Genomic DNA, 12,500 nt, shown 5'->3' with positions numbered 1-12,500 from the left:
ATTGTCTTTGATATCACATCTATGCCGGAATGAAGGTCTATTGGGTATCAATAAACAGTCAAACAATGCCAAATGAGCCTGATTGATCTTGTGTACCGTAGCGTGAAAACAAAAGCTCCAAAAACTCATCCGTAATCCATGACAAAAATCTTCTCCTATCGCCGTGAATATCGACTCATTCAAGCTTCCACTTGGCCAGTCGTTGCATGGTCGACTTAGAATCCTTCCTACCGGTTTGAAAGCTAAAACCAGGCTTTGAGACAGCAACAAATTCCATATTAACCAGGAGCAGCAAAACCCACGCCATACACTCATCATTCGTGTGCAACAATGCAATGCGACAATGCACTTTAAAAAACGAAAATAATAAGGACAGTTTATCAACTGGAATTGGCCATGCCTAAGCGACATAATACTATATAGTCACTATTTACGAGAAATGGAAAGCAATGCTCCCTAATGTTAAAAGCTATTAAAGGGGCTAGGTCACGCATGCAATTTTTGGCAATTTCAGCACTGATCGAATGGTCGTAGAATTAACTAAAATATCAAAAGTACTGTTCAAAACTATAGAAGAACTCTAAAAAAACCACAGGGAAGCCAAGAAGGGACATGAATGGACAAAACAGGAGAGGATTGAAATGGATTGAATTTGGGTAAATTTGAAAAACGTCGGCCCACCTTTTTTCAAATTTATATCAGTCTATATCAAAATGGCATTTACACAACAGGAAAATCATCTAAGTTGTTATGTGGCAGTGGTTTTGCAAATGAAAGACTTTCGCTTTGCCAAGTTGACGTTTAAAGCTCATAATTAACAAAATGAAACAAAATTCCCTAAAATAGCGTGACCTAGCCCCTTTAAAGGACCATTTATATTTATTTATTTTAGCTTTATTTTTACTCTTAGTTCTCTATGTTAGTGTTTAGCGTTTCTGTATTAAAAGTAACAATAATAAAAAGCACCAGAAAAAAAGAAAATTAATGATACGAATAAAATTAACGAATGCTGTGTCACCCCGAGTCAACAGTAACTATCAGCAATGCCGAACAGTTTTATCCGCACAGCTAATGACCGTTTGGCAGACTGAAGGGCACAGATAAAATCACCTAACGAATGCTGTGTCGCACAAAGTCAAAGGTAACTATCTGCTGTGGTGGGATGGTCTTCCCCGAACTCTTTTATCCGCACATCTAATGCCCGCTGCTTTGACCGCAGAGCAGAGGTAAAATCACCTAACGAATGCTGTGTCACTCCGAGTAAATGGTAACTAGCAGCTGTGCTTGCATGATCTTCTCCGAATAGTCTTAACCGCACATCTAATGACCGTTGGGCAGACTGAAGGGCAGAGGTAAAATCATCTAAAGAATGCTGTGTCGCACAAAGTGAAAGGTAACTATCTGCTGTGGTGGCATGATAGTCGCCGAACTGTTTTATCCGCACATCTAATTCCCGCTGCTTTGACCGTAGAGCAGAGGTAAAATCACCTAACGAATGCTGTGTCACTCCGAGTAAATGGTAACTATCAGCTGTGCTTGCATGATCTTCTCCGAATAGTCTTAACCGCACATCTAATGACCGTTGGGCAGACTGAAGGGCAGAGGTAAAATCACCTAAAGAATGCTGTGTCGCACAAAGTGAAAGGTAACTATCTGCTGTGGTGGCATGATAGTCGCCGAACTGTTTTATCCGCACATCTAATTCCCGCTGCTTTGACCGTAGAGCAGAGGTAAAATCACCTAACGAATGCTGTGTCACCCCGAGTAAATGGTAACTATCAGCTGTGCTTGCATGATCTTCTCCGAATAGTCTTATCCGCACATCTAATGACCGTTGGGCAGACTGAAGGGCAGAGGTAAAATCACCTAACGAATGCTGTGTCGCACAAAGTGAAAGGTAACTATCTGCTGTGATGGCATGATCTTCCCCGAATTGTTTTATCCGCACATCTAATGCCCGCTGCTTTAACCCCAGAGCAGAGATGAAATCACCTGACGACTGCTGTGTCACCCCGAGTGAATCGTAACTATTGGCTGTGGTGGCATGATCTTCTCCGAACTGTTTTATCCGCACATCTAATGCCTGCTGCTTTGACCGCAGAGCAGAGATAAAATCACCTAGCGAATGCTGTGTCACCCCGAGTGAATCGTAACTATTGGCTGTGGTGGCATGATCTTCTCCGAATAATTTTATCTGCAAATCTAATGCCCGTTGCTTTGACTGAAGAGCAGAGGTAAAGTCACCTAACGAATGCTGTGTCACTCCGAGTAAATGGTAACTAGCAGCTGTGCTTGCATGATCTTCTCCGAATAGTCTTAACCGCACATCTAATGACCGTTGGGCAGACTGAAGGGCAGAGGTAAAATCATCTAAAGAATGCTGTGTCGCACAAAGTGAAAGGTAACTATCTGCTGTGGTGGCATGATAGTCGCCGAACTGTTTTATCCGCACATCTAATTCCCGCTGCTTTGACCGTAGAGCAGAGGTAAAATCACCTAACGAATGCTGTGTCACTCCGAGTAAATGGTAACTATCAGCTGTGCTTGCATGATCTTCTCCGAATAGTCTTATCCGCACATCTAATGACCGTTGGGCAAACTGAAGGGCAGAGGTAAAATCACCTAACGAATGCTGTGTCGCACAAAGTGAAAGGTAACTATCTGCTGTTGTGGCATGATCTTTCCCGAACTGTTTTATCCGCACATCTAATGCCCGCTGCTTTGACTGTAGAGCAGAGATGAAATCACCTGACGAATGCTGTGTCACCCCGAGTGAATCGTAACTATTGGCTGTGGTGGCATGATCTTCTCCGAACAATTTTATCCCCACATCTAATGCCCGCTGCTTTGACCGCAGAGCAGAGATGAAATCACCTAACGAATGCTGTGTCACCCCGAGTGAATCGTAACTATTGGCTGTGGTGGCATGATCTTCTCCGAACACTTTTATCCGCACATCAAGTGCACGCTGATCAGACTGTAGAGCAGAGAAAAAATCACCTAACGAATGCTGTGTCACCCCAAGTAAATGGTAACTATCAGCTGTGCTTGCATGATTTTCTTCGAATAGTCTTATCCGCACATCTAATGACCGTTGGGCAGACTGAAGGGCAGAGGTAAAATCACCTGACGAATGCTGTGTCGCACAAAGTGAAACGTAAGTATCTGCTGTGGTGGCATGATCTTCCCCGAACTGTTTTCTCCGCACATCTAATGCCCGCTGCTTTGATCGCAGAGCAGAGGTAAAATCACCTAACGAATGCTGTGTCATCCCGAGAAAATGGTAACTATCAGCTGTGCTTGCATTATCTTCTCCGAATAGGCTTATCCGGACATCTAATGACCGTTGGGCAGACTGAAGGGCAGAGGTAAAATCACCTAACGAATGCTGTGTCGCACAAAGTGAAAGGTAACTATCTGCTGTGGTGGCATGATCTTCCCCGAACTGTTTTCTCCGCACATCTAATGCCCGCTGCTTTGATCGCAGAGCAGAGGTAAAATCACCTAACGAATGCTGTGTCATCCCGAGAAAATGGTAACTATCAGCTGTGCTTGCATTATCTTCTCCGAATAGGCCTATCCGGACATCTAATGACCGTTGGGCAGACTGAAGGGCAGAGGTAAAATCACCTAAAGAATGCTGTGTCGCACAAAGTGAAAGGTAACTATTAGCTGTGCTTGCATGATCTTCTCCGAATAGTTTTATCCGCACATCTAATGCCCGTTTGGCAGAATGAAGGGCAGAGTTAAAATCATCTAACGAATGCTGTGTCGCACAAAGTGAAAGGTAACTATCTGCTGTGGTGGCATGATCTTCCCCGAACTGTTTTATCCGCACATCTAATGCCCGCTGCTTTGATTGTAGAGCAGAGATGAAATCACCTGACGAATGCTGTGTCACCCCGAGTGAATCGTAACTATTGGCTGTGGTGGCATGATCTTCTCCGAACAATTTTAACCGCACATCTAATGCCCGCTGCTTTGACTGCAGAGCAGAGGAAAATTCACCTAACGAATGCTGGATCACCCCGACTGAATAGTAACTTTCCGCTGTGCTTGCGTGATCTTCTCCGAACAGTTTTTTCCGCACGTGTAATGCCCTTTGGACAGACTTGAGTGCAGAGATAAAATCCCCTAACAAATGCTGGATCACCCCGATTGAATGATAACTATCAGCTGTGCTTGCATGATCTTCTCGGAACAAATTTATTCCCACATCTAATTCACTTTGGGCAGACTGGAGAGCAGACGTAAAATCACCTAACAAATGCTTTGTCACCCCAAGTGATAGGTAGCTGTGGGTTAAGAATGCATTTGCTTCTTGTCTATCTGTTCTCAATACGATATCAAGAGCGCCGCATGGTTTGAAATCAAAAGCATTTGAGTAGTTTTTCCCGTGGAGGTGCAATTCAACGAAGTCTTGGTAGACGTTTGCGAGAGGCTGATTGCATTCTTGAGAATGAATGGTCACAGTTGAATCAACGTGCCCCTCTGGGTCTGAAGAGCTATGTTTGAATTGCTCCAGCGTTGCCAGGTGACGTGCGACTGATTCTTCAAAACCTGATCCAACAATTCCCTCTTCGGTAAATGTTGACCCCAAAAGTGTCAAAACCTTAGCGCAAAAATGAAACAAATAAAAAGGGGTTTCGGAATTTATCTGGAGGTCATTTAATATTTGGAGGGCAGGGTTGATTACAAATTGCTTGGTGTCAGTGTCAAAGAAATTCTTTGCTGCTTTCCTGACGTGAAATATAACTAGGAATTGCATTGGCCAATTACCCGAGATACCAGTGTTTATTTGAAGCTCTTTGACATTGTTTCGTTCTTTTCCTTTGCATGCCAGAGATGGAATAACAATGAGGTCTTCTTTGGGAGAACTGCACTCCTCGCGTGCTTTGTTATAGTAGTAAGTCGAGGTAAATGGGTCGTTTAAGAACTGATAATAGACCGCCATAACTTGGTAAACAACCAGCCTTAAAATTTTCTGCTCTCCACTTTCACCCATTAAAGAAAGAGCTTCTTGCAGGCAGTGTATCCCGCTCTCATCCTCGCCGATAACAAGCTCACAGATGCCAAAATAACACTTGTACTTACTCCTTTCATCATCAGAAACTGATGATGAAGATGACGACTGGATTTCATGTGCCTTCTTGAGAAGTTGCATTGCACTTCCTTCTGCTCCCCAAGTAATCTCACCAAATGCTTTAGAAGCTAGTAAACGACTCTGGTAATGCGTCTTTCCAAGATCCTTGGCTGCCTTTAGGGCCGAATCGTAGATATTATTGAAATTTTGCGACTCAATGGAACACGAAAACAACGAGTCCAGAAACATTTCTGCTTTTATCAAAACTTTAAAAACATTCTCGGCTATCCTAGGATCTGTGCAGCCGTCTACCAGGCTTTCTATAAAAAGATGTTTTTCCTCATAGAATGCAACGAATGCATCCATAGAATGACCATGTAGAAACTCGTCATTCAGTTTGTCGAAACGAGAAATGAAATACGCATGGATACGGCACTTTGCATTTGCTATTATTTCTTTCATTCCTTGTTCTCCCGTTTCTTTAGCAAATGACTGAAGAAGTTTATGCATTGTGAATGTTCCACACTGGGAGCTTGAATCGAGAAGGGATTTTCTTCGGAGTCGTTGCAACATTTTCGTGGCCTCAATTAACCCGGTAACATTCAGTACAGCTGAGGCGAGCTTCATGGTGAAACATCCTGGCAGAACAGACAAAGACACAAATGCTTCTTTTTCTGCGGGAGAAAGTCTGTGGAAGGACTTTTCATATAGGAACTGCAATCTTTTATCAGCTGGATAATCTGGATTGTCTAAGATGTCAACGATACTTTCTTTTGCGGACTCTGTGAACTCAATCAAACACTGACTTGGTTGAACATCATCTTCACAAACTAAAGAGCACATTAATCTCATTGCAAGAGGCACACACCCACATATTTGGGCAATTCTTGCGCAGTCGTCAGGACTAGCATTTGGCACTAATTCATGAACTAGAGCACGAGAGGAGGTATTATCCAGTGGCCTTATTCGTATTGATCTGTGACCTTGGAAATTCAAGTTCATATATTCAAATGATTCTCGTGTGGTCACCACCAGAGTTATCTTCTCATTTCGCGTCAGAATTTCTTCAAATAGTTGCAGGACGTCTTCTTTTACTTTTGGGAAGCCACTCTCTAGTAGATCATCTACATTATCCAGAATAAGTACGAAGGAATCTGAAATGCTACCCAGGGTCTCGATGAGTTCATTTTCAAAGGACAGAGCCTGAGGTACTGATCTCTGACTCGTGGTGGGTTGCCTTACGAGGCTGAAAAGCTTTGATGTCAGATCTCCCTTTGTCTGAAGTCCTCGTAATGAAAGGAAACAAACAGGAAAGCCTCGGGACTGCAGTTGGTGCCCCGCCGCTATTGCAACCGATGTCTTTCCGAATCCGGGTGAGCCCCAGATGGTCACAAGTCGGGTATTTTCGGAACTCACGAGATCCACGATCTCTTGGCATTCACTCTGTCGGCCAGTGAAGTTTGGAACCATTGAAGGAAGACAAGATCTTGCGACTGTTGGCTTGATGTCTTTGATATGCAAAAGTAAAACACAAAGTAAACATTGCTTATTTTTTTGGATATCCTTGGCCTCTTTGAGACTGTATAAACTGAAGAGACAATACCAAGAAACAAGAACAAACAATATCTTTAACCTTGTGCAAACAACCTAAATGTTATTCATGATTAGAATAATCCACAGCAGACATGCTCAGTTTCAATGCATTAGTTAAAAGGGGCCTGCTTTAGATTCTATACGACGAGGAAGAGAACGAGTACGAGTTTTGACTATTTGTTTTCAGCGAAAATACTAAGAAGATTTATAACCCCTACGATTAATTTTACTCTTTGTTAGCAGTATAGGTTGCTCAGTTATTCTTATTGCTGGTAACTTAACCTTTTTTGCTGATCGAAAAATGCCAAAACTGCTACCGTGTTGTTGACTTGTTGCCGTACTCCTCATGGAGAACGACTACGAGTACGAGATTTTCTCACAGACCAACAGTGAGCGCGCGCAAACGAGCGTCATTTTGGCGGGAAAAACGTGATGCCGTCGTCATTTTAGTACGAGATTTTGCAAAAATGTCGTCGAATCAAAACAAGACAACAACACGGTAGCAATTTTGGCATTTTTTGATGAGCAAAAAGGCTCCCCTACCTGCAATAAGAATAACTGAGCAACCTATACTGCTAACAAAGAGTAAGATTAAGCGTACGGGTTAATCTTACTCTTTGTTAGGAGTGTAGATTGCTCAGTTATTCTTATTACTGGTAGCTGAGCCTTTTTGCTGATCAAAAAATGCCAAAACTGCTACGATGTTGTTGAATTGTTTTGACAGGACATCATTTTTGCAAAACCTCGTAGTAAAATGACGACGGTATCACGTTTTTCCCGCCAAAATGACGTTGGTTTCCGCGAGCTCACTGTTGTTCTATGAGAAAATCTCTTACTCGTAGTCTCGTCTTAGAATCTAAAGCTCTCTAATAGGGATACTAGGGAGTTTTAGCAAAGACGACGGCTACATCTACTACAGCAACGCCACAAAGCAAGAATATTATTGGTTGAAAAAGGAAAAATACTCGTGCTGCACGTGGAGCACGGGGTGCTTTCCATTATGCCAAAGATTTCGGAAATTTCGGTCGGAAATCAAATGGAAAGGTCCGTTTCGGTTTCTTCCGACCGGAATATTTGGGATCACCTCTGGAGGTGGTCCACTTATTTCTGTTGGAATATTCCGACCGAAATTCGCCGTTCCATTTTTGACAAATCGGTTCTTTGTCCTAATTAGGGAATTCGGAAAAGAAATAAAAAGTGGCAAGAGTCATTCCTATTGGGTGGCCCGGTTTAATCGAAAAATGTCGTTCCATTTTCCTTCGGCATTCCCGCTTACCTCTGACCGGTCGGTTTGGCATAATAGGGAGCTTAAAATTTTACGACGGCGACGGACACAACAACGCCGCAAAACAATGATGTCATTGGTTAAAAGAGCATAAATAATAGTGCTGCACGTGCAGCACGGATTTTAGCAGGAATGTTTGCGGTCCTCTTCATAATGACGACGTGAAATCACCAGATTTGAGGTTTTGACGACAACGTGAGCATGCAACAGAAAATCTTTCATTCTCTATTTTCACTTTGTAACTGCTCGTACCAATTCACTTTTAGGATACTTCGCCCAAACTGTAAGAAGTGAACGACACAGAATAACCTCGAAAGACTCTTGGTAAAGCAAAGTGATATTTTGAGGAGACGTTTTCGTTTATGTCTCCTTCGTAGATCTTAAGGTCCCTAACGGAAAGCACCCACGGATTTCCGTGCGTTTCTTTGCCGTACTCCACAAAACAACAACGTGAAATCCCCAAATTTTATGTTGTAGCGACAACGTGAGCATATAACAATGAACCATTTAATTTCTATTTTTACTCTACAACCGATCATACGCCAAGAACAACAGTGCTTACTTAGATCTAAAAAAATCTAACTTACAGAGCTTTTGCCCGCAATTGGCGAGGGCTACTCGAGGCCGCAAGAGAGGAAAAAAGAAATTTAACAGTCCCATAAATGATATTCAAATTAAGAACCAACTTAGAAGCAATCTAGTTTGTCGTGTAGTTTATATCCAGGGTGATGTTCTCGGGGCAAGAACAATATCTCACTCGTTCGCTTCGCTCACTCGTGAGACATTGTTCTTGCAACTCGAACATAAAATTCATATCTTCTCGCCACCGTGTAATATCCTCTATTTAGTGTTTTGATAGAGAGTGGAATGCTTTTGCAATCAGGGGGCTCAGTTCTTGCTTGCTCAACATAGTAATTCTCGTTAGAAACAGATCTAGGCCCCTACCAGTTAAAGGATAGTTTTCCCGTATTTTACAACCTGAATAAGACGGAATAATCGCAAAATACGTTCGATAGTGCTAAATATATTTTGAGTGACGTTTTCGTTGCCAAAGCAGTCTTCTTTGCTGAAATTCCCTGTTGTAGAAGTCAAAGAAATTCAAGTCAAATCAACACAGATCCAAACTTGGTCACGTTCCAGAGATGACGTAAACGAACAAAACTTCTTTGCACTGCAGAAATTATTTGGTGACAAAAAGGAAAGCAAAGTTGTTTGTGATGTCATGTCAGCAATTGACCCATGGCTTTGATTAGCTTAGCTGTGGTACAAAATTTAGTAACAAACGGTTTCGTTTATTCTTATTTCAAATGTACATGGCAGATTTTTCTTTCGAAACATCATGGTTTTCTGAGATGAAAACAATTAGTCCCAATTAGTCATGTCCCAATCAAAAATTTCACTTCCGGTGGGTTACAAAACTGCACTGGTAGGGAGACTGGGAACGGAACTATGACGTCACTTACGATAAATTTTTCCGGGGCCCGAATATTCTTTCTTTTTAGATTCGGAAGTTGCTGAAACTGTTTCTGAGATGTGCTATATTTGCTTGCAATAATGAAAGTAGACAAAAGAACAAACTTTTCATCCCTAAAATTGCGTTCTTGTTTTGACGTCACAGTTTCGGGGATTGTACAGTGTTGCAATAAATAACTGAAATCTTCTTCCGGTCAAAAATTATGTGTTTTGTCATGCCTATTGCTATCCTTGCTGTTTTTCAAAATAGGCTTGAAAACAGTTAAGTTTTACTTCTTACCTGTTTTTTCCGCTTCTCTATCTCTTTCATCTTGCCTCTTTTTTAGCTCATGGATCTCGTTCTCCAACGCAATGATATCGTCTTTGCTTGCATTCCCTTCTAGTTTCATCCTCAATTCAGCTGTCAAATCCTCCACAGCTGAAGTAATATGCTCCTCTACCCTTGTACAAACCTTTTCGGCTGCCAAATTGCATTCCCTTTGCTCTGTTTTCCAGTCTTCGATCATCTGTTCCAACCTGGCGACCTCTTCTTTGTCAGCAGCAAGGATCTGCACGTTCTGTGTTATGGCTGTTAAGAAATCCCTAATCTCTTCCATATCTGCATTTCTGCTCTCTAAACATTTTATGTATGCTTGATTCTCTTTCTTTACCTGTTCTTCCAACTTACGGACTTCTGTTGTTGGAAAGTCAGATGCAGTCAAACTTCCAATGGCATCAATCGATGCAGTTGAGATTCCCAGAGCTTTGAACGCTTCATTAGCATACTGAATGTTCTGGTCAAATGTTGCTTTGTCCATCTCCAAGCGAGAGGAATGACAAACCGTATTCCTCAAACGCCGAAGCTGATCAATGGCCAGTGCAAAGGTTTCGGCATTATCTCCTACTGGGCTCAACACAGATCCATGGAAACTTCCATGAGGAATAGCTCGGGGCTTCACATACAAATCACTAAGTGTTGTGTGATGCATGCTGAAGGACTTTGCAAAGATAGTAGCCTGGAACAAGGCAGTGCAATCCCATTCATTGTATGACTGGTGGGTAGGAACTTTGGTTTTCCCTCCCTCTTCAGAGAAAAAGAGATATCTCACAGCAGCGGAGTCATTCCAAAGCTGGTATCCAGGGCGATGCCCAATGGTGGTGTCCCACATCGTCTTAAAAGTCTGACGTAAAGCCTTTGGGAATTCATTTAAAACCAGAGACAAACACTTGAAATGATTTAACTCCTCGTCACGATAAGGGTGCAAGGACATCACGAATTAGTGATAATAAGGCAATGCCGCAATGGCGAGAAGGACCTAAACCAAAAATAAATGAATAAATATAATAAGTGGATTTCAATTCATTCACCTCTTACAGGAAAATAAATTATGATTTGCTCATTCTGGAAAGCTCGGCTTTAACACGTTCTCAAAAAGAGAACAAGAAAATAATTTTCAAAGCTATGATGTCTGAAACGGAATTTTTTAAAGACACAGAGGGCAAGAGTTCCAATACTCGCTCCGTGTCGACGACTTTTGCCTGGCTTACAAAATGAGTTTTTTAATACGCACAGAAACCTATCCGATGCATGACGATTCATTTTAAGTTGAAGCGACGCAGAGTCCATCCGCCATTTCCTGCAAGCGCTTGTTGGAAGAAAAAAATTGCATGCCGCACAAATGAAATAGGAAAAAATTCTTGCACCACTGCAAGCAAGAAAACAAAATGTTGCAAAGCTATTTCATCATTTCTGGGGGGGGGGGGGGGGGGCTTTACAAAATCCCAGCAAAACTGCAACCATTCCGGATAATCTGCAAGCCAGCGAGCAACTCTGGTTAGCCTATTAAAATAACACATTGATTGGCTTAAATAACGCTCTGGTTAGCCTAAAAAACACACCGGTTGGCCTACAGTTAGCTTAGGTAGCTTGCGGTTTGCCCTTATAATGGAATAAGGGATTTCTTGCTTGCTCGGCTCACATGGCTCCAAGTCATTACGGTTAGCCTAAATTACATATTGGCTAGCCTAGTTAGCACTGTAGTTAGCCTACAGTTCCTTAGGTAGCTTGCGGTTATTGGGATCAGGGATTTCTGGCTTGCTGGCTCGCACTGTATCCAAACTCGTTAGCTTATCACCATCAGTAATGGAGGTAAATTTTTCTATTTAAAGAATCAAGTTTTATCAGACAAAGAAAAATGATTTGTTCATTTTTAATCTTTTCAACTGAAGCATTTTCATGTAATTATTTTTTATTTTCTATTGAAATATAAGGTTTTTGCCTGGCTTACAAAATGAGTTTGCACAGAAACCTATCCGATGCATGACGATTCATTTTAAGTTGAAGCGACGCAGAGTCCATCCGTCGCAGAAACTAAACCAAAACCGTTATATGTGTAAACAAAAGCGAGCCCTATCCAATATGCTTTTTCCTTTCGGCGAAAGAGATATCCGGTATAGAGTAGATAAATCCAAAAAGATCGCATTTTAGCAACCAAGAGGTCAATCGTTAAGAAATTTCGATCGCTGACTCTAGTTTGAAGAAATTTGAATGAAGCTTACAAAGTTTCAATGCAAAGAGCCAACAATTTGACAGTCCAGCCAATCCTTTTTCATTCATCTAAATTAGGGAGACATCAGTGGAAAACCCAAGTGTTTCTGGAGATAAGCACTATACCCTGCATATAAGAAGAGTTAGACGATAGCACAGAGATCCCGAGAAAAATGCGAGCCAGCACGCGTGCATTGCATATCTTTACAGGATCAGTCCTGCAGTACACAGATTAGCGAACATTCGTTTATATTACATGAGGAGGTAGGTGAGACTAAAAGCACATGGTCTGACGCTTTTTTTTTTCTGGGTTGCCGTATGGCAATCCCAGTCGGAAAGTGGGTGGCATTTGTTCGGTGTTATTTTATTTATTATTTTTTTCTTTTTCCGTGTCGGTAAAAGTCTTGCCTGTCACTTTGGCGTTTTAGTGCATCTTATGTTGTTTGTTTCAATAAAATGTTTCGCTGGAAAAGGATTCCGTGATATTTTCTGCCTTTGTGAATTATAATACCATGTTGTGTACTGAATTTTCGAGCTTA

At 41.8% G+C, this 12,500-nt stretch overlaps 1 protein-coding gene across 1 annotated transcript in view; it reads right to left on the bottom strand.

The window, feature by feature from the left end:
* Positions 1–887: 887 nt before the first annotated feature.
* Positions 888–12,500, bottom strand: part of LOC137984511 (uncharacterized) — a 16,093-nt gene continuing 4,480 nt past the window's right edge. The window contains exons 2-4 of the mRNA XM_068831677.1: positions 9,715–10,729; positions 3,778–6,591; positions 888–3,546 (exon numbers count right to left, since the gene is read on the bottom strand). Of these exons, the coding sequence (XP_068687778.1) occupies positions 1,136–3,546; positions 3,778–6,591; positions 9,715–10,684 (6,195 nt within the window). The 5' untranslated portion in view covers positions 10,685–10,729 and the 3' untranslated portion in view covers positions 888–1,135. The remainder of the gene's footprint in view (positions 3,547–3,777; positions 6,592–9,714; positions 10,730–12,500) is intronic.

The sequence above is a fragment of the Montipora foliosa genome, chromosome 14, assembly GCF_036669935.1.
Source record: "Montipora foliosa isolate CH-2021 chromosome 14, ASM3666993v2, whole genome shotgun sequence".
Lineage (NCBI taxonomy): Eukaryota > Metazoa > Cnidaria > Anthozoa > Scleractinia > Acroporidae > Montipora > Montipora foliosa.
Note: the sequence above shows the minus strand (reverse complement) of the source record. Positions and strands in the feature narration are given on the sequence as shown.